General features: G+C 43.2%; 2 protein-coding genes across 2 annotated transcripts; both read right to left on the reverse strand.

Annotated features, from left to right (window-relative positions):
* Window positions 1-3,835: 3,835 nt before the first annotated feature.
* On the reverse strand, window positions 3,836-9,218 carry LOC120057699 (UDP-glucuronosyltransferase 2A2-like). The gene is made up of 2 exons (XM_039006218.1): window positions 9,033-9,218; window positions 3,836-5,498 (listed from the first exon to the last, which is right to left on the reverse strand). The coding sequence occupies exon 2, from the start codon at window positions 5,482-5,484 to the stop codon at window positions 3,901-3,903; it is 1,584 nt and encodes a 527-aa protein (XP_038862146.1). The 5' UTR covers window positions 5,485-5,498; window positions 9,033-9,218; the 3' UTR covers window positions 3,836-3,900.
* A 5,224-nt stretch (window positions 9,219-14,442) lies between these two features.
* LOC120054200 (keratin, type I cytoskeletal 18-like) lies at window positions 14,443-22,186 on the reverse strand. Its single transcript, XM_039001661.1, has 8 exons — window positions 21,779-22,186; window positions 21,414-21,496; window positions 20,602-20,758; window positions 19,351-19,515; window positions 18,928-19,053; window positions 17,698-17,915; window positions 14,705-14,730; window positions 14,443-14,558 (listed from the first exon to the last, which is right to left on the reverse strand). The coding sequence occupies exons 1-8, from the start codon at window positions 22,184-22,186 to the stop codon at window positions 14,443-14,445; spliced, it is 1,299 nt and encodes a 432-aa protein (XP_038857589.1).
* Between the last annotated feature and the right edge of the window lie 397 nt (window positions 22,187-22,583).

A 22,583-nucleotide genomic window follows, 5' to 3' on the forward strand; every position in this document is an offset into this window, starting at 1 on the left:
TAATTCACTTAGCTAGCTATCTATTCAGTATGTAAAGTTGGTTAGATAGCTAGCTAGCTCATTTAGCAGCTAATTTGAGTTAGCCTGTAGCTAGCTAGCTAGCTAATAATACATGTTTTTTTATTTTCGAAATGTATTTACTTACATAGGTTCTCCCAGCCATGTGGACAATTGGAAACAGGGCAGCAAAGTTTGTTTTGTCACCAGAGCGTTTTAGAGCATATTACTGTAATGACCTGACTAAATCATAAATGAACAATCGTCCAGACAGAGGATTGAGTTTGCGAATTGACGGTTTATTAAACCAACTTTACACAGGCTACTGTTTGGCCGTAGTCCACGCCAAATAAATGACAGATAACCCACAAGCCAATCGTGACCTTCTCTTGTGAAGCCCAGACGTAAGAGAGAGAACAAAGGTTAAACCTGGTCTTAACTTCCAATGCTCCATCCCCCTGCCCAACCCCCCTCCACGCCACTCCGCCAACCGCCAGGATGCCCGGCATCAGAACATTCCAGGCATTCCCGTGATTGGCAGATAGCAGGTTGATTGACATGTCGGACCCCGCGAACACTGGGTACTGGTCAGTACAACACAACCACCTACTAGCCTAACACATAACACACAGCTGTCTGTGCGGGTTGCTACACAACTATTGAACTATTTACCCATTTAATAACCAGACCTTCATACAAACTTGCAATGCTGAATTCTTGACGCACAATCGAAAGTGCTGCCATATGCTGCCAGCACGCCCTCAAGCTAGTCACAATGGGCGGCCTAAGTGGCATGCGGCAATTTAGCGTACACATGCCCCGTGAGAATTGTTCATGTTACTGAACTAAATCTTAATATCTTAATTTAACTCTGGAGATGCTTTTGTTCGCCACAGAATTGGGGAAATTTGCTTTTACTTCCCCCCCCCTTATGTGTGGAACAATACACAGAATTCCTTGCAATTAGATATTCTGGTGCCTTAAATTATTGATTGGAGACTTTATGTTACAGAGTGTAATTGCTTTTCTTAAATATGTTTAATGTGTATTATGTGTTTTATTATAGTGTGTAGTTATTTGTAATGTTTATGTAAGGCTGTTGTGCTTTATTTATGCACTGGTTTTTGTTTGTAAACCTATACAGGGCTCTCTTGTAAAATATTTTTTTTATCTCAATGTGACTCCATGTTTAAATAAAGGTTAATAAAAAATGTAAATACATTCTACTAGGCCTAACCCTGATTGCAGACTAACTTTGATATTAGGCCTACACATGTAATAATATTGATAAACCAATATGAATTGGGTAGATTACAACAATTGTAGTGTCATGGAGGCACACCTTATTCTCATCCCTGGTCCCATTGCATGTTGACAGCTACATGTATGACATCTTCTATTGTGTCCTCCTGGCACTACCGACTGGCATATCTGCTACTTTCCTGATTCATCTTGCAACTTGTAGATCTGTCATAGTGCCTTTGATTTGACGGCATGCACATGCGCAGTTCGGAGGGACACGATTGTGAGTCACATTGAGGTAAAAAAATAATTGCCCATGACATCGCCTATAGGCGTGAAAATGGATGTGTATTGGGAGAAGCAGTATCAACATATCTTCATACTAAATAAACCCGATTTTGCGCCGCTCTCTAAGCTAGAGCAGTCTGGAGAGGGATGACTATTTAAAGCGGTAGAGCTTCATTTCAGCTACTGGTCAGTGGTGAGTGAGTGGTGACATGGACCCAGTGTTGCCACCTCCTCAGTAAGGAAAGTAGCTATTGGCTGTCCTAAATGTCACTAGAAGTCGCTAAATGACGTCATCACCTAATTTGCATAATTTACCATGTGCATGTAATTGTGATGGAAGCTGTAGGAGAGAGGAATAACGTTGTGGGAGAGACGAAAATTGAGTAAAAAACACCCTAAATATGTTTAGAACTACAAATGAACTTTGTTTTTTTTAATGTCACAATTCCAATCCTCCTCCTTTATCCGGACTTGGGACCGGCAAAAGTGACCCAAAAGAGACACTTTGGCGGAGTTACTTAGTTTTTTATTTAATTTTTGTTTTTTGTTTTTTAGTTCTTAATTTGGTTTGGTTTTTAATCTTATGGTCCACTGAGGAGCCTACAACAAGTCACAGTAAAACATGAACATTTTTAACCGTAATATTTAAAAATAAAATAGAGATATATATGTATACACTCTACATTAACAATCTAAATGGACCAAAAAGGGACAATAGAAAAAACTGTCAATGGCAAAGTGAGAAAATTATGGTAACTAGTTTGGCCCTAGTTCAGGTATTTTTAAAATTTGTATGTAAGCCAGGGCTGGATGAGCCAGCGGCAGCTTCCCGCATGTGTGATTCATTTGCAGTCTGGACGCGGAGGGGTGAACATCTCCTGCTCTGACTGCACCTGGGAGGGACTGCTGTGTGAGGACTGGGCCGCCTGTGAGTGCTTTGGGACGGGGGTGGGGCCCACGGCAGCACCCGCTGCTCGTTGAGAAGAGTAAGAACGATACGTGCTTTCACGTCAGAGTCTCCAAAAGTCTCCAATAACACCAGAAAAAGTTGCTAGATTTGTCGCTCGTCGCTTTTTTGAAAATGTGTCGCTAGAGGGGTCTGAATACTCGCTAAATATAGCGCGAAAGTCGCTAAGTTGACAACGATAAACAGCTGCCTCTGATTGGGAACCAATTCAGGCCACCATAGACCTACATATGCCTAGACTACACACACACACCTAGACATACAAAAACCCTAGACAATACAAAACAATCATACCCACCCTCGTCACACCTTGACCTGACCAAAATAATACAGAAAACATAGTATTTATTCTAAGGTCAGGGCGTGACAGCAACACTGCATGGACCCAATGCTCAGCAGGCCACCCTACCATGTGGACCAGTATGTGGTCTACTGAGCATTTTAGGTAAAAAAAAGAAGGGAGGTAGCGACCTCAGGTTCATAGAGCTAAATAGTTTATTAATAATGTATGAATTTAAATTATTTTATATTTTTAATCAAGTGATTTGCATGCAGCAACTCTGCATTCTATTGAAGTTCTATTGATTTGGGTTGCTATGAATCAGATAACAAAATTGGCGTAGAATGCTTTACAGGCTTTAGCCTACCTACGAGCCTACCTACAGCTCTTTGCCTCAGTCCCTTAACTCTTTGTTTACCTATGCCTTACTTACCTCTGCCTTTCCTAAACTTCGAGAGAAGCTACGCAGAGAGCTGAAAGAAGAGCTGAAGCTGAGATGCAGCATCCTGCTAAACCACAGCGGTACCATGGACACATTCCCTGGGAGGTGAGGCTATGCTCTGGACACACAAACACAGGCATACACACATGCCACATGCACGTCGTACACACGGCCCTTTGGCCTTGTTATACAAATGTAATAACTATTTGTAATCAGATCCAGGAGTTTTATCAGCTCTTGTCACATATCAGAGAGACCTCCTCTCTCTCTCTCTCTCTCTCTCTCTCTCTCTCTCTCTCTCTCTCTCTCTCTCTCTCTCTCTCTCTCTCTCTCTCTCTCTCTCTCTCTCTCTCTCTCTCTCTCTCTCTCTCTCTCTCTCTCTCTCTCTCTCTCTTTCTCTCTCTCTCTCTCTCAACCAGGCAACTCAAGTTTTTGTGCTGTAGTACAACATTTACAACATACAGTAATATCAAATTTGGAGCACAATACTTAATGTGAGGGTGACATTTAAAAAATGGAATGCAAAGATATATTGTCAAAAGTAACCAACTGTATTGTTTCAAATACCCACATAAATGATTGTGACCTTCTTATTGATGTTAGGAAGAATACCATCAAATAATGTTTTGAATATTTTATTAATGATAATTTGATAATATATTAATATTCATTAATACATTGATATCATTCATGTTTCACTTTCCTCCTACAAAACACCTTACGCCACAAAAACCTTACAGCTAAAGTGCTAACCAGCATTATGAGCAACACAATGGCCAGTAGCGTGGCTACGACGTCAACAGAGTGGTAGGTGAACCAGGACATCTTATAGGACTCTGTCCTCAGATGTGCCGCTCCTTTGTTCCTCATGACAAACTCAATCCAGAACATGGCGCGGTCCAGTGGTTTCATGGGCTGGTCTCTGTGCAGCCTGGATAGCCTCTGCATGTTCTCCCTGTAGGTCGGCTCATAGAGAACAGCCTTCACTGCCTCCAGGAAGATGTCTCTGTCTACGGTGGTGATGTCCACTATCTTAGCCACTCCCTTAGCCCTCATCCTATTGAGGTTATCTTGCTGGTCGAAGACCAACGGGAGGCCGACAATAGGGACACCATGGTAGATAGCCTCCTGGACTCCATTGGTTCCGCCGTGGGCAACAAAGGCTCGGGTCTTGGGGTGTCCAAGGAGGTCATTCTGGGGGAGCCAATCCACTAGTAAAGTGTTGTTGCCCATGGAGGTGGGTCTCTTCCCAGTGTGCCTCCATACGACCCTCTGAGGCAGTTTGGCGAAAGCAGCTGCGATGTCCTCAGCGATGTCCTCAGGAAGTTGTCCCACCAAGGTCCCCAGGGACATCATGATGACCCCATGGTCCCCGGACTTCTGGACAAAGTCCTCCATGTCCTGGGGAAGCGGCTTCGAGGGCTTGCACTGGAAACCGCCCATGTAGACCACATTTGGCATGGTGGGCCGCGGAAACTCAAAGGTAAAGTCATTCCTCATGAGCCATATGTCTGCTGCCTGGAACAATGACATGTAGTGAACGTCAGGGCCGAAGTAACGATGGACGAACGGAATGTAGTTGGGGTCTACGACGTATGCAATTTGAAACCTTGTAAAAAGATAAAACAGAACATTTATGACTCTCTCTTGAAAAGTCATTTTGTCTGTCAACAGTGCTCCTGGCAATGGGATATATGAGAGAGGCGAGGGGGCTATGGCAAAGTGACCGTCGCCCTGGACTGTCCATCGGACATTGAAGACAAGAGGAAGACCAATGCGGTGAGCCAGAAACACGCCCCCACCAATGGCAGGATCCGTCAAAACCAGGTCATAGTTTGCATCGCGAAGTGATTGCATTAGTTCGGCATCTTCGAATATCGTAGTCATCATTACAACCAAATCCTTGTGTAACTCATATAACTGCTTCACCACCTCAATCTCCAAACTAATACGAGACCAGAAACCTCCACCCTCCCTTTGGATCTGCAATTGTCTGGTCACAAACAAACTAAAGACCTCCTCAACAAATCCATCACCAGATACTGGGATGGTAATGCACGAGTAGTGAGGGGATTTCTCCTTGATGTACCAGTTGGTGGTTGGACGAATCACTGTGATGCTATGGCCTCTGGAGTACAGCTCTTCGATGAGGACTTTCATATTCACCCAGTGGCTTCCATCCAATGGAAAGACCAGCACATTCCCCCCAGAGACAGTGGTGAGAGAGAAGAGCAGAACAGCAACCGTGACCAGGGTTGGTTGATGCATCTCTTAGGTGAATCCTTTGATAAAAGATACAAAGGAAGAATAGTTAGTTACAGAGAAACTCCATCTCTTATTTCCTAATAAATAGGTTTCAATTACATTAACATTTTAGTCACTAAGCAGACACTCTTATCCAGAGGGACTTACAATTAGTGCATTCATCTTAAGATAGCTGGGTGAGACAACCACATATCACAGTTGTAGAAGGTACTTTTTCAGTCAATAAAGTAGTTGTTCTCAGTTCTAGTGCTAATGCTTGTAGAAAAATACAACTTTTCTGTGTAGATCAATAATTGACTGTGTTATTCATATGTTAGTCATGTACAGTGCCTTCAGAAAGTATTCACACCCCTTGACTTTTTTCAGATCTTGTTGTGTTACAGCCTGAATTTAAAATTAATTCAATTGAGATTTTGTGTCACTGTCCTGCACACAATACCCCGTAATGTCAATGTGGAATTATGTTTTTAGACATTTTTACAAATTCAGAAAACATTTTGTCACGAATCCCGCCGAAGATGGTGCCTCTTCCTGTTCGGGCGGCGCTCGGCGGTCGTCGTCGCCGGCCTACTAGCTGCCACCGATCCCCTTTTCTGTTTCATTTAGTGTGGTCTGATTAGTGCACCTGTTTCTTGTTTGGGTTTTGGTTTTGGTTTTGGGCTTATTTAAACCCGGTAGGCCCGCCGGCTTTTGTGCGGGCTTGTTTTTCTGTTATTTGGTGTGTGTTTATTTTGGTGGATTTTCTTTCCCGAACCGTTTCGTCCTGTTTGTTTTGGACTGGGTCTTTTAGCGCCCGTGTGTGTGGCGTTGACCGACACTCTGTTGTTTGGGAATAAATATATCCACGTATCAAACTATCCTGCTCTCTGCGCCTGACTCCTCCACCCACTACTTCTAGAAGTCCTGACACATTTTAAGCTGAAATGTCTTAAGTCAATAAGTGTTCAACCCCTTTGTCTGAATAAGTTCAGGGGTAAAGATTTGCATAACACGTTACATCATAAGTTGCATAGACTCACTCTGAGTGCAATAAGTGTTTAATATAATTTTTTTATGACTATCTCATCTCTGTACCCCACAAATACAATTATCTGTAAGGTCCCTTAGTCGAGCAGTGAATTTCAAACACAGATTCAACCACGAAGACCAGGGAGGTTTTCCAATGCCTCGCAAAGAAGGGCACCTATTGGCAGATGGGTAAATTTTTTTCTTGAAAGTCTGTGGCAAGACTTGAAAATGGCTGTCTAGCAATGATCAACAACCATCTTGACAGAGCTTGAAGAATTGAAATAAGAATAATGTGCAAATATTGTACAATCCAGCTGTGCAAAGCTCTTAGAGACTTACCCAGAAAGACTCACAGCTGTAATCGTTGCCAAAGGTGATTCTAACATGTATTGACTCAGGGGTGTGAATACTTATGTAAATAGTATATTTCTTTATTTCATTTTAAATAAATGTGTAAAAATGTCTAAAAACATGTTTTAACTTTGTCATTATGGGGTATTGTGTGTAGATGGGTGAGAAATAAAATATATTTAATACATTTTCAATTCAGGCTGTAACAACAAAATGTTAAGGGTATGAATACTTTCTGAAGGCACTGTACAGTATATACGTACATATGAAGTGGGTAAAATAGTATGCAAACATTATTAAAGTGACCATTGTTTAATATCTATGTACATAGCGCAGCAGTCTCTAAGGTGGGGGGTAGAGTACCAGGTGGTTGCTGGCTATTAACAGTGACTAAGGTCCAGGGCAGAGTACTGGGCGGATGCCGGCTAATGGTGACTATTTAACAGTCTGATGGCTTAGAGATAGAAACTGTTTTTCATTTTCTTGGTCCCGGTTTTAATGCACCTGTACTGTCTCCGCCTTCTAGATGGTAGCGGGTCGAACAGGTCATGGCTGAGGTCCTTGATGATCTTCTTGGCATTCCTGTGACACGTAAGGTCCTTGATGATCTTCTTGGCATTCCTGTGACACAGCAGTGTGCCCCCAGTAATGCGTTTCGGCTGACCGCACCACCCTCTGGAGAGCTCTGCGGTAGCGGACGGTGAAATTACTGTACCAGGCGGTGATACAGTCCAGCAGGATGCTCTCAATGGTGCATCTGTAGAAGTTTGTGATAGTCTTAGGGGCCAAGCTGAATTTCTTCAGCCTCCTGAGGTTGAAAAGGCGCTGTTGCGCCTTCTTCACCACACTGTCTGTATGAATGGACCATTTCAGGTTGTCAGTGATGTGCATGCCGAGGAACATGAAGCTTTTCACCCTCTCCACTACGGTCCTGTTGAGGTGGATGGGAGCGTGCTCCCTCTGCTGTCTCCTGAATTCCACGATCAGCTCCTTCGTTTTGTTGACATTGAGGGAGGTGTTATTTTTCTGGCACCACTCCACCAGGGTCTTAAAACCTCTTCCCTGTAGGCTGTCTTGTCGTTACAGTAAATGCGGCCGCAAGATATGCGGTTTCCAGTTTGCACAAAGTCCAGAGTTCCTTGTGAGCCGTCACAGTGTCGGCTTGGGGGAAATATACACGGCCGTGACGATGACCGAAGAAATTATCTCAGAAGGTAATGCAGTCAGCATTTGATGGTGATGTATTCCACATTGGGAGAACAAATGGACTTGAGTTCCTCTACTGTACGTTACCACAATCACACCATGAGTAGTGAATCATGAAACATACACCTCCACCTTTCTTTTTCCCGGAGAGTTCTTTCTTCACATATCACAGTCTTAGTAAGTACATTTTCCCTCGATAAAGTAGCTATCAGCAAAGTCTGAGCTAGTAAGGGGGAAAGAGTCAGTGCGAGTGTTAGTTAACGAAAGACAATTTTTGAGAAAAAAATGTACACAATAAAAACCTTTACACTTACTGTAAATAAGTAGTCAATGTATATTGAAAACGTAGAGGCACTGTGTAATGCTATGAAGTCTTCCAATGCTGTCACAATTCTCCCAGTTATTGTCAAGCCTTCAGGCACATTACTTCTAAAGTTGTGCAAGTTCTCTCTATGTCTGGATAAAGCTGGCTTGTTACGTGACACAATTGTTTCCACTGGCAAAGCCCAGATGCAACACGAAATATGTATAGGATGGGAGCTACTCTGACAACGTCTCTTTAAAAACCATTATTTTGGTTACATACCTTACAAAAAGCTTTGTTAGACCTCACTGAAAATATTAAATCAAAGAAGTTAATATAATTTGAATGGTGATGCTGAGTTTTATATGAATTTGTATAACTACAAATGTTTGTGGAGGATGCTTCTTGAGATGTTTGACATTTATGTTGTGTAAAGGCTATTGAATCAAGTCAAGTTTATAGTTCTTTTATATAATTTTTTTGTTATTCTAGAATTCTCTGTAAACATAGATCGATATGAGTTCCAATGGGTTAATCTGAGAACGTTGTAGGTCTGATGATGCCATGTTTTCAACACCAGGTACTGAGATCAGAAACTGTTTCAACAACAGGTTTAACTAGTCCGATATTCCACTACTTTAACTGTTACTTTAAACTAGATTTTATTCATATAAACACTTACCAAAAAAAATCCCAGTCTGCAAGTAGCCTTAAATCTAAAGTGATGTTTGGCCAACCCCCCCTAAACAGCAGTTTGCAAACAGTGAAAGTAGTCCTATGGCTGTGGCTTTCAGCTGGAGTAACCTAACTTATGCTGCCACAACTAATCTGTGCTCTCTTGTTCAGAGTTCACAAGTTCTGACATGCAGCGTAATAACACCCCTGTAATTGCGTAAGGCTTTTATGTGTTGGCTTCCTGTTATGTATTAGGAAATGGTCATTAGTTCAACATTGTTATAGTGAACTAAAACGTAAACTTAAATGGAAACTAATCATGAAAAAACTGTTTAGTAAACTGAAATAAAATAATTAACAAATCTGTTTGAAAAACTAAAATTGGAGTTGGTCCAGGGAGTGGGTCCAAGGCCGGTCATGTGTGTCATTCTCCTAAGTACTCTATGCAGCCTACTGCAAATTATGTTTGATATCCATGTCATTTGAATACAGTCAGAGGTGATACTATAAGTATTATGGGCCATAATTCATGGATAATACGGTCTGTTTTCAACACACCTTAGCAATGTTTTCAGTGTCTATATATAAATTACTGCCTGTCTGTGCACACACTTCTTATTCTGTGTAAAAGGTGCGTAACTGGCTGCAGGGAATTTAGGCGCAGGAGAGCAGAAATGGGTAACAACCGGAGCACTTTAATAAGGCAAAACACCCTGTACCCAGAACGACAAGATACGGGTCAAAATAACCCGCCGCAAACCAGTCTAGAGTGCACATACACTTTACAACAAACAACACCACTCACAGACATGGGGGGGAACAGAGGATAATATACACGTAGAGTAATGAGGGGATGTAAACCAGGTGTGCGGGAAAACAAGACAAAACAAATGGAAAATGAAAAGGTGGAGCGGCGATGGCTAGAAGACCGGTGACGTCGACCACCGAACGCTGCCCGAACAAGGAGAGGAGCCAACTTCGGCGGAAGTCGTGACATTCTGAAAAGTGTGGAAGCATCTACCTGTGAAGGGGAGTCTACATGGTAGTAATAGTAGTAGTGTAAATGCTATGAGGTTTTTAGTGTTAATTCTTAGATTTTATTTGACCATGGGAAAAATAGTTACAGTACTGCAGGGAAACAACATGCAGGTTTTCTTGAACTGAGCCTTAAATATTACTTGTCAGACTTGGCCACCGGGGGGCAGTCCTCTCATGCAAAAGAATAAAGCCTACTGAAAAACATTCACCAAAGGTATTCTGCATAATGGTGGTTCCATGAGGACACACTACCTGCACTATTCCCACACAACACCGACAGATGCAACTGCAAAAGTGGGTATCAATTTACACCCCCAATAGGGCTGTTGTGCAAACTACTTTCAAATTTCACAGGGAGTTTCCAGGATTGTGTTGCAGATTTGTCAGACAGTGATGTGGTAATATACTGTACATCGTTGACATGATATGAAAGCACAGAATTAACTGAGATTTGGTGCCAGTCACTGTTCTTCTTATTCCTTTTTTGGAAGAAAGATATTTATTGTTTGAACTGCACCTGTTTGCTTATATATTTGTAAATCTTTGTCTGTGTCTTTGTGTGTGCGTGGGTGGGAATTACAGGGAGAATTTATGTTGGCATTTAGGGGAACTAATGACAAAGGTTAGGATAATTTACGTTGCAGATTAGGTGAAATTAGTTAAATTTAGAATAAGGGGAAAGGTTAGCTAAAATGCTCCAGTTGTCCCTGACGCGACTCAAACACTCAACCTTTAGATTGCTAAACGGTTGCTGATTGCGCCTCCCCGACCAACCTCCCTACTTTCGTTTCTGTCTAAAGTAACAAGACCAAGTAGGTATCATACGTCTTGGAGGTGCGCAGAAATACGTAAAGTATGTTTCGTATGACTCTGAGGCCAGGCTGACCTACACCTGCATGCTGGTGTGTGTGACCTCATAAATTAATGCCTTGAGTAACCACAGCCCCTCCGTGATGTTGTCTCATCTTCCATTCAGTTGTTCTTCAAAAGTATGACTGTGAGACAAAACCATTCATAATCTTTTGTTTAGCGTATAACGTTAAAAATAATAACTCTCCCTAACTCACATTAATAGTTCCTGTTGGAAAAATGTACTTTCATGTTGAACATTGATGTGACTCGCATAGGTGTATTTTTGGTGCTGCTATTCCCCCTGATAGTTTCTATTTATTCACACACACACACACACACACACACACACACACACACACACACACACACACACACACACACACACACACACACACACACACACACACACACACACACACACACACACACACTTGACATCTGAGACTACTGTATTTGGGCCTCTCCTCAGTTTCTGCCTCCCTATTATTTTCAGTCCCTGATTATTCTTCCATAGATTTTCCATTTAGCCTTATGTCACAACTATGACAGCATATAAAGTACCAGTGAAAAGTTTGTACACACCCACTCATTCAAGGGTTTTTCTTTAGTTTAACTTTTTCTACATTGTAAAATAATAGTGAAGACATCAAAACTATGAAATAACACATATGGACTCATGTAGTAACCAAAAAAGTATTAAACAAATCCAAATCTATTTTACATTTGAGATTCTTCAAAGTAGCCACCCTTTGCCTTGATGACAGCTTTGCACACTCTTGGTTTTCTCTCAACCAGCTTCATGAGGTAGTCACCTGGAATGTATTTCATTTAACAGGTGTGCCTTGTTAAAAGTTAATTTGTGGAATTTTTTTCCTTCTTAATGCGTTTGAGCCAATCAGTTTTGTTGTGACAAGGTAGGGGTGGTATACAAAAGATAGCACTATTTGGTAAAATACCAAGTCCATATTATAGCAAGAAAAGCTCAAATAAGCAAAGAGAAATGACAGTCCATCATTACTTTAAGACATGAGGGTGAGTCAATCAAGAACATTCCAAGAACTTTGAAGGTTTCTTCAAGTGCAGTCGCAAAACCATCAAGCGCTATGACCAAACTGGCTCTCATGAGGACCGCCACAGGAAAAGAAGACCCAGAGTTACCTCTGCTGCAGAGGATAAGTTCATTAGAGTTAACTGCACCTCAGATTGCAGTCCAAATAAATGCTTCACAGACTTCAGGTAACTCAGAGGAGACTGTTCAGAGGAGGCCTTCATGGTCGAATTGCTGCAAAGAAACCACTACTAAAGGACACCAATAATAATAAGAGACTTGCTTGGGCCAAGAAACACGAGCAATGGACATTAGACCGGTGGAAATCTGTCTGGTCTGATGAGTCCAAATTTGAGATTTTTGGTTCCAACCGCTGTGTCTTTGTGAGACGCAGAGTAGATGAATGGATGATCTCCGCATGTGTGGTTCCCACTGTGAAGCATGGAGGAGGATGTGTGGTGGTGTGGGGGTGCTTTGCTGGTGACACTGTCAGTGATTTATTTACAATTCAAGGCACACTTAACCACCATGGCTACCACAGCATTCTGCAGCGATATGCCATCCCATCTGGTTTGTGCTTAGTGGGACTATCATTAGTTTTTCAACAGGACAATGACCCAAAACACACCTCCAGGCTTCGTAAGGGCTATTTGACCAAGGAGAGTGATGGGAATTGCAAAGAGAAATCCATATCTCAGACTGGCCAATAAAAAGAAAAGATTAAGATGGGCAAAAGAACACAGACACTGGACAGAGGAAATCTGCCTAGAAGGCCAGCATCCCAGAGTCACCTCTTCACTGTTGACGTTGAGACTGGTGTTTTGCGGATACTATTTAATGAAGCTGCCAGTTGAGGACTTGTGAGGCGTCTGTTTCTCAAACTAGACACTCCAATGTACTTGTCATCTTGCTCAGTTGTGCACCAGGGCCTCCCACTCCTCTTTCTATTCTGGTTAGAGCCAGTTTGTTCTGTGAAGGGAGTAGTACACAGCGTTGTACGAGAGCTTCAGTTTCTTGGCAAGTTCTCGCAAGGAATAGCCTTAATTTCTCAGAACAAGAATAGACTGACGAGTTTCAGAAGAAAGTTCTTTGTTCCTGGCCATTTTGAGCCTGTAATCGAATCCACAAATGCTGATGCTCCAGATACTCCCGGGTGGCCACCACTCCCGGGTGGCCTCCCGGGTGGCGCAGTGGTCTAGGGCACTGCATCGCAGTGCTAGCTGCGCCACCAGAGTCTCTGGGTTCGCGCCCAGGCTGGGCTGGGTTCGCGCCCAGGCTCTGTCGCAGCCGGCCGCAACCGGGAGGTCCGTGGGGCGACGTGGGGCATAGCGTCGTCCGGGTTAGGGAGGGTTTGGCCGGTAGGGATATCCTTGTCTCAGTATGTAAAAATGTAATAAAATGTATGCACTCTACTGTAAGTCGCTCTGGATAAGAGCGTCTGCTAAATGACTAAAATGTAAATGTAATACTCAACTAGTCTAAAGAAGGCCAGTTTTATTGCTTCTTTAATCAGGACAACAGTTTTCAGCTGTCCTAACATAATTGCAAAATGGTTTTCAATTAGCCTTTTAAAATTATAAACTTGGATTAGCATACACAATGTGCCATTGGAACACAGGAGTGATGGTTGCTGATAATGGGCCTCTGTACGCCGATTTAGATATTCCATAAAAAATCTGCCATTTCCAGCTACAATAGTCCTTTACAACATTAACAATGTCTACACTGTATTTCTGATCAATTTGATGTTATTTTAATGGACAAAAAATTAGCTTTTCTTTCAAAAACAAGGACATTGCTAAGTGACCCCAAACCTTTGAACGGTAGTGTATATATAACTGAATGGTAGTATATATATAACTGAACGGTAGTGTATATATAACTGAATGGTAGTGTATATATAACTGGCATATATATATATTATATTTAATACAATTCCATATGGTAACACAGGATTCTGTTATTTGGGGGGATTCCACTTTGTAACTACTGCTAACAGAGAGTTTCCTTTCATTACAATACAATCATTATTTTAGAAACTTTATCTGCAGCTACAATATAAGCATAATTACATTTTGGTGAATGTACAGCATAGCTACAAAGTTACTATATGCCATAAAGAACTTAATATAAAGTAGAATGTTGAAGGGATCTCTCATGCTCTCCCGCTCATATAAAAATAGACACACTTCTAGTCCACAATTAACCTACTACTGTTTACTATTTCCCAAATAAACCTCAAAATGATATATTCCCAATATTGATTATACATTGACCCCACACATTTTTCACGTTTTAGTCTACAGTTACTGCATGTCCAGAGATTGGTGGTCGAACATCTCCTTAGTCGACTCAGACTGTCCTTGTTTGTAGATAAAAAGCATTCTTTCACAAATTTGTGATTCCAACTAGAATGTGGAGGGCCAAGGCTCTGTGTATGTGATGATGAGGAAGATATAAAAGAATGGAGCTGATCAGCTTATTTCTTGCTGTCTTTGATCTGCTCCACCTCACTGGATTCTTCCACTACCCTGCCGTTGATCATGGTCTGGGTGACCACCTTGACGATCTTCCTGGTCCTCACCTCAGGCTCCTCTGTAACACAGAACAGATCCATAGTTTCAGTTTCCACTTATCAGCACTAGTACACTGTAATAGCTGGTGTGTGGCACAAAATGGCTGCCAGGATTTTAAAGGCTGGGATAGAGGTTAGAGAAGAAATTATCTGACAATGTACTTACTTTTAGGAACAGGCATTTCCTTGATCCTGAAAGTCAAATCAATAAAACACAGTTTACTTACATTGAACAAAAATATAAATGCAACATGCGACAATTTCAAAGATTTTACTGAGTTACAGTTCATATAAGGAAATCAGTCAATTGAAATAAATTCATTAGGCTCTAATCTATGGATTTCACATGACTGGGAATACAGATATGCATCTGTTGGTCACAGATACATTTTAAATAAAAGGTTGGGGCGTGACTGCCATTGGCTTGTGGAATGTTGTCCCACTCCTCTTCAATGGCAGTGCGAAGTTGCTGGATATTGGCGGGAACTGGAACAAGCTGTCGCACACGTCAATCCAGAGCGTCTCAAACATGCTCAACGGGTGACATGTCTGTTAAATATGTACAGTCATGGCCAAAAGTTTTGAGAATGACACAAATATTAATTTCCACAAAGTTTGCTGCTTCAGTGTCTTTAGATATTTTTGTCAGATGTTACTATGGAATACTGAAGTATAATTACAAGCATTTCATACATGTCAAAGGCTTTTATTGACAATTACATGAAGTTGATGCAAAGAGTCAATCCGCCCTGGCATGCTGTCAATTAACTTCTGGGCCACATCCTGACTGATGGCAGCCCATTCTTGCATATCAATTCTTGGAGTTTGTGGGTTTTTGTTTGTCCACCCGCCTCTTTAGGATTGACCACAAGTTCTCAATGGGATTAAGGTCTGGGGAGTTTCCTGGCCATGGACCCAAAAGATCGATGTTTTGTTCCCCGAGACACTTAGTTATCACTTTTGCCTTATGGCAAGGTGCTCCATCATGCTGGAAAAGGCATTGTTCGTCACCAAACTGTTCCTGGATGGTTGGGAGAAGTTGCTCTCGGAGGATGTGTTACCATTCTTTATTCATGGCTGTGTTCTTAGGCAAAATTGTGAGTGAGCCCACTTCCTTGGCTGAGAAGCAACCCCACACATGAAGGAACTCAGGATGCTTTACTGTTGGCATGACACAGGACTGATGGTAGCGCTCACCTTGTCTTCTCCGGACAAGCTTTTTTCCGGATGCCCCAAACAATCGGAAAGGGGATTCATCAAAGAAAATGACTTTACCCCAGTCCTCAGCAGTCCAATCCCTGTACCTTTTGCAGAATATCAGTCTGTCCCTGATGTTTTTCCTGGAGAGAAGTGGCTTCTTTGCTGCCCTTCTTGACACCAGGCCATCCTCCAAAAGTCTTTGCCTCACTGTGCGTGCAGATGCACTCACACCTGCCTGCTGCCATTCCTGAGCAAGCTCTGTACTGGTGGTGCCCCGATCCTGCAGCTGAATCAACTTTACGAGACGGTCCTGGCGCTTGCTGGACATTCTTGGGCGCCCTGAAGCCTTCTTCACAACAATTGAACCGCTCTCCTTGAAGTTCTTGATGAGCAGATAAATGGTTGTTTTAGGTGCAATCTTACTGGCAGCAATATCCTTGCCTGTGAAGCCCTTTTTGTGCAAAGCAATGATGACAGCACGTGTTTCCTTGCAGGTAACCATGGTTGACAGAGGAAGAACAATGATTCCAAGCACCACCCTCCTTTTGAAGCTTCCAGTCTGTTATTCGAACTCAATCAGCATGACAGAGTGATCTCCAGCCTTGTCCTCGTCAACACTCACTCCTGTGTTAACGAGAGAATCACTGACATGATGTCAGCTGGTCCTTTTGTGGCAGGACTGAAATGCAGTGGAAATGTTTTTTGGGGATTCAGTTCATTTGCATGGCAAAGAGGGACTTTGCAATTAATTGCAATTCATCTGATCACTCCCTATAACATTCTGGAGTATATGCAAATTGCCATCATACAAACTGAGGCAGCAGACTTTGTGAAAATTAATATTTGTGTCATTCTCATAACTTTTGGCTATGACTGTAGGCCATGGAAGAATTTTCAGCTTCCAGGAATTGTGTACAGATCCTTGTGGCATGGGGCCGTGCATTATCATGCTGAAACATGAGATGATGGCGGCGGATGAATGGCACGACAATGGGCCTCAGGATCTCGTAATGGTATCTCTGTGCATTCAAATTGCCATCGCTAAAATGCAGTTGTGTTTGTTGTCCGTAGATTATGCCTGCCCATACCATAACCCCACCGCCAACATGGGGCACTCTGTTCACAACATTGACATCAGCAAACTGCTTCCCCACATGGCACCTTACACGTGGTCTGCGGTTGTGAAGCCGGTTGGACATTTTGCAAAATTTTCGAAAACAATGTTTGAGAACATGATGTTCGACCACCAATCTCTGGCTTATGGTAGAGAAATTAACATTAAATTATCTGGCAACAGCTCTTTTGGACATTCCTTCAGTCAGCATTCCAATTGCACCCTCCCTCAAAACTTGATACATCTGTGACATTGTGTTGTGTGACAAAACTGTACATTTAAAGTGGCCTTTTATTGTCCCCAGCACAAGGGGTACCTGTGTAATGGTAATGCTGTTGATTCAGCTTCTTAATATGCCACACCTGCCAGGTGGATGGAATATCATGGCAAAGATAAAATGCTCACTAACAGGATTGTAAACAAATTTGTGCACAACATTTTAGACAAATAAGCTTTTAGTGCATATGGAACATTCCTGGGATCTTTTACTTCAGCTCATGAAACATGGAACCAACACTTTATATGTTGCGTTTATGTTTTTGTTCAGTGTACATATGAAGGAAGTAAGCCAAGTCACACATACAGTGGTAGCATTGTCACCAGGCTCTTGTTTCATTTACCGTCTGAATTAGACGACCGTTCACCAAGGCTCAGGCTTGTTTCCAAATAACTCATACCAAGAAGAATAATCCTCCCCCAGTATCTCACTGTATTTATGTTCAAATCTGAGGGAATGTCAGTGAGAGAAGGTGAGGGAATGTCAATCTTCATACTAATTATGTCTGTGTAAATCTGAGCTGAAAAAATGAATACAAATATTTAAATAAATCAATAGAGGGACTCACACTTCCTCTCCCTCCAGCAGTCTCCTGTAGGTGGCGATCTCCAGCTCCAGGTTCTGCTTGATACGGAGCAGCTGTTCATAGTCTGTCTTGTTGCGCTGCATGTCCAGACGCAGCTGGGACAGCTCCTCCTCCAGCTGAGACAGCGTGGCTTGCAAACTGTCCATCTCCAGAGCATACTTATGGCCTGTCTCTCTCAGGTTCCCTTCCAACACACCCACCTGCATTGGGGACAGGCCAGGGCCGCCAAGTTAACCTAATGTTTTTCGCTAGATGTTGGGATCGTCGCTAAGCTAAGGCGCTAATTTTATACTCAGACATGCTAGAAATGTGATAGTGTCTTACCACTACACCACTCATCACTGTAATGCTTATGTTATGCACAAACATGGCTGCCAAATTGTTGTAGTTTGCCACTAGCTCATCACTTTTCAAGCTGGCGCACTAATATTATACACAGACACAGCAGCCATGAGTAGCTACTCATGGCTACACAGCTACTCCTGAGTAGAACTACACAGTCTGTATATGGCTCTCGAATTCCACACCTGGCTCATCAATTTACCATCTGTCAAACCTCACCAATTGACCAGCAAGACCAGGGAGTGTCATCCTCACTCATCATTATTCAGCTTATAGAGACAGTAGGTTCTTTATCAGGTTGAACAAACACACATGATCTGTTTTCCAAACCAGCGCCTTCTCTATGTAGATCTGGAGCTACTGCAGGATGTATATATCTGCCCTCACATGTTACTGACAGTGCCACAGACATGACCTTGACTTGTCTGGCTCTGTCTGGGTCCTGACACATTGATGAATTGATCTCCATTCACTTCCATTCACTCAGGAGAGCAGAGGATATTCATTGTGTGCACTGCAGCACTGTTGCTTTATAATGGCAAAGCAGATGCAGATGTGAAGCAACACACTGAGAGAGGATGACTCAATCTATTTGAGCAGTGTTTTTCCATGTGCCTCCCACAGAGTTCATTTTAAAATGATGCCCAGGGATTCAGTATCCTCAAAATCCAAAATGAATTGACCCCAACCCTGCTTCTCATCAGGGAGAAAGCATTGGTAGAGGCCAAGGAAATGGTAGAGGACAGATAAGGGTGTGTCTGGACTGTTGAAAGGGGTATGTCTGGACAGCTGAAGCGTGTGTGTCTGGACTGAAAGGGGCGTGTGTTGACAGAAGGGGGCGTTTGGACAGCTGAAGGACAGCTGCAGTACCTGTTTGCGCAGACTGTCCAGTTCCCCCTCCAGGGCCTGTAGGAAGCGGCGTCTCTCGCTGAGCTCACTCTGAGCACAGCGTAGCGCCTCACCGCTCTCCTTTACCTCTGACTGCACTGACTCCAGCTGCAAAACACACACACACGTACACACACGCGCAGGCACAAACGCACGCACGCACGCACGCACGCACGCACGCACGCACGCACGCACGCACGCACACACACACACACACACACACACACACACACATTCCATTGCACCAGCAGTGTTGCATACACACAGCAGTCATGAGTACATCTACCCACATACAGTACTACGTTCACAAACACAGATGATATACTGTAGAATACTTCTACTCAGTGACATCCTACTGAGCTCAGCTGAGTTCTTCATCATTACCATGTCAGATGTCTCACTGACCTTCTTAAGGTACCAGGTCTCTGAGTCCTCCTTGTTCTTACGCGCAATGCCCTCATACTGGCTCCTCAGCTCAGCCATTATGGCCCCAAGGTCTGGGCCCTGGGCTGCATCCACCTCCACATTCACCTGCTCGTTGGCCATACGGGCCTTCATGGAGCCCATCTCCTACAGGGATGGAGACCATAGTTGGGGTCAACTCCATTTCAATTCAGTCACCTCAGGAATTAAACTGGAGTTAGAATTGGAATGGAATTGACCCCAATCCTGATGGAGAGAGACAAACACTTTCAGTGGGCCTGGAAATGGAAAACTGTAATGGCTGATACTGATAGGTCCTAATCAATGTCTACACACTAACACCCAGATGTCAGACGACAGTTGAGGTCAGTGTGTTGTTGCTGGTTCTATGGGGAGGCAGCCAGGTGAGCTCTTAAAAAGGTATCTGACGGAAACATTGACACTTGTACATATGTGAAATAGGACAAATATAAGAACCCAATAAATATTTTTTTATTATTATGAATTATTCAGAGGTAATATTGTGTGTGTGTGTGTGAGAGAATTTCTACTAGGGAGCCTGAGTAGTTGGCCACATCCTGGACACCACACCTGGCTGTCTAAACACACACACTCCCTGTGGCTAGTGGAGCTCACGTAATGATGTGTGTGTGTGTGTGTGTGTGTGTGTGTGTGTGTGTGTGTGTGTGTGTGTGTGTGTGTGTGTGTGTGTGTGTGTGTGTGTGTGTGTGTGTGTGTGTGTGTGTGTGTGTGTGTGTGTGTGTGTGTGTGTGTGTGTGTGTGTGTGTGTATACAGTAGTCTGTATGATCATGGTATCACCAGACTCAAAGACTACATGGAGTACAGGGTGTGGTCATTCTAAACATGATTATATTTCAGTGACATTCAACATGCATGGGGAAATGAAACTGTATTCACGTACCAAATGAAAATATATTTGTTATTTTAACACAATTACCCATGTGCCAAAAAGCACCATTTACCTAAAATAATAAACCTTTTAGGAAGTAAAACAAGATGCCTTAAGGATACCATATGAACCCTCATGTTGTTTTGAGGATTTAATTCATAGAGTATGTGCACTGGGACAATCTGGAATACAACTCTGTTTCCTGGAACAACCCTCCACTGAACCAAAAACAGTTTGACAACGTGTGAAGTGATTAGGTTGATGTGTAATTACTCATCAGTAATAGCTGGGCCGGTTTTGACCCATGCAGCGGAGCTCTCACCTCATCGTGATTCTTCTTGAGGAAGTAGAGCTCCTCCTTCAGGCTGTCCAGATCTCCTCTCAGGGTGGCTATGATCTGGTCGTGGTCTGACTTGGCCCTCCTGAGAGCCAGACAGTCCCTCTCTACAGACTGGCACAGTGTGGCCTCAGCCTCCCATCTAAACCAATGGATGGTAACAGAGGCATAGCACACAGACATGGACACACACAGGTACACACGCCGGTATCCAGACACATGCACGCAGGTAGACACACACACACGTAACCATACCTCGGTCAGCAGATACATCTACACATACTGTGAGCACTGCTGCATTCCAACATTTGACTGTATACCATCAGTACATTGTGAATACATAGGGACCTTGACACAGACAACTCTGGCGCCTCTTGATTTGTGCTTCACCTTGCCAACCACAGATACCTCTGAAATGGATGATGTTTCCTTGACCCTATCTATCTATCATGGCCAGTGCTAACTGATGGCCTCCTTTCAGTCTGTGAGTACCGTGGGAGCAGGCTCTAATTTCTCGGCCTGACAGAGAGGTCATTTATCCAAGGTGCAACGTAGTCTAGCACTCCCATGTGAATCTCACAGACAGGCAGGTAAAAGAAAAGCCCCTCTGTGTTGGCACCATAGAGATCTTATTAAATTTCAAGAGGGGCTATGTCAAAAGTTCCGGAATGGGGTGAAAGCACTGGCAAACCATGGTTGACCAGCTCCCTGACCAAAATAGCTGACCTTTATCCCATCATAAGAAGGTTCATGTCCATTCTAGTATTCTAATTCCTAATTCTATGTTTGGCACTCACTTGACCCTGAAGTCATCGGCGGCCAGCTTGGCATTATCAATCTCCAGCATGATGCGAGCATTCTCCAGGGTCTTCTTTCTCACCTGAGAAGTAGCAGGAAGGAAGGAACACATTTACTTTAAAGTTAGACACTAAAGCACATAGATACACATCTGAAAGTGTCCCATCGCAGGACAGCAGTCGTATCTGATGTACTAGTGAAAGAAGAAAGTTGAGGAGCACGGCAGGGCACATACAGGAGACGTTTGTGGAATAGGACTACACAAATGTAAACAATAAGGGTACCCAGGTATTGTGATCTATACACAATTACTGACTAGCTGATTACATATCATATTCATCTTTACGGCCAGGTGGGCACTGACCTCCTGTCCAATGGCGTGAGCCTGGGCCATCATACCCTCGATATCGTGACCTTTGGGGGCCCGCTCCAGCATCAGTTGTTTGATCTTGAGCTCCAGCTCAGCGTTGGATCGCTCCAGGGAGCGCACCTTGTCTAGGTAGTTGGACAGCCGGTCGTTCAGGCCCTGCATGGTCTCCTTGTCGCTGGCGCCCACACCCATGCCGTTCAGGGAGGAGAGGGCGCCCAGGACATTGAGCCCGTTGCCCATGGAGAGGGAGCGGGAGAGGGACAGGGTGTTGGCAGAGGACAGGGAGGAGACAGGGGCTTTGGAGCGGCTCCTGCCACCACTACTACTGCTGTCTCTCAGAGACATGCTGGAGAAGGATGGCTGGCGGGCTGAGTAGCTGCGCATGGAGAAGGTGGAGGACATGGTGCGTTTCTGCTGCGCTGGGACAGAGTGGTGGAGAGAGTAGAGTGTTGTCAGTTGTCACTAACTGGCCAAGCTGCAAAGGCAAAAGTTATTCAATTTCTCTCCTAAAAATCTGAATTAAAAACTAACCATAACCTTAACCACACTACTAACCAGAGTAGAGGGGGACTAAAACACACTGTTTGAACTATTCTGTCATTTGTAATCATATAGCAGCTGGACTATACACCCACTGTTGTATCATTATAGAAACATACAGCACACAGAGCTCAGACCTAAACTCATAATATTCTGATCTGGTGGTGTAAATTAACAATACCCTTTGCTCATGTCAATTGTGCACAATAGACTCTCAGTCAATATTGCTTTAGCGAACAATAGAATATGTTTGAAATCA

The sequence above is a fragment of the Salvelinus namaycush genome, chromosome 1 (genome assembly GCF_016432855.1).
Source record: "Salvelinus namaycush isolate Seneca chromosome 1, SaNama_1.0, whole genome shotgun sequence".
Taxonomy (NCBI): Eukaryota; Metazoa; Chordata; class Actinopteri; order Salmoniformes; family Salmonidae; genus Salvelinus; species Salvelinus namaycush.

What these genes read in the sequence shown, in the direction of transcription:
- LOC120057699 (XM_039006218.1), bottom strand. Translation starts at nt 5,484, where the DNA reads ATGCATCAACCAACCCTGGTCACGGTTGCTGTTCTGCTCTTCTCTCTC.
- LOC120054200 (XM_039001661.1), bottom strand. Translation starts at nt 22,186, where the DNA reads ATGTCCTCCACCTTCTCCATGCGCAGCTACTCAGCCCGCCAGCCATCC. An exon ending in CTCACGCCATTGGACAGGAG is followed by an intron (nt 21,497 to 21,778) that starts GTCAGTGCCCAC and finishes GCTACTTCTCAG; the next exon opens with GTGAGAAAGAAGACCCTGGA. An exon ending in GGAAATGCCTGTTCCTAAAA is followed by an intron (nt 14,559 to 14,704) that starts GTAAGTACATTG and finishes TCTGTGTTACAG; the next exon opens with AGGAGCCTGAGGTGAGGACC.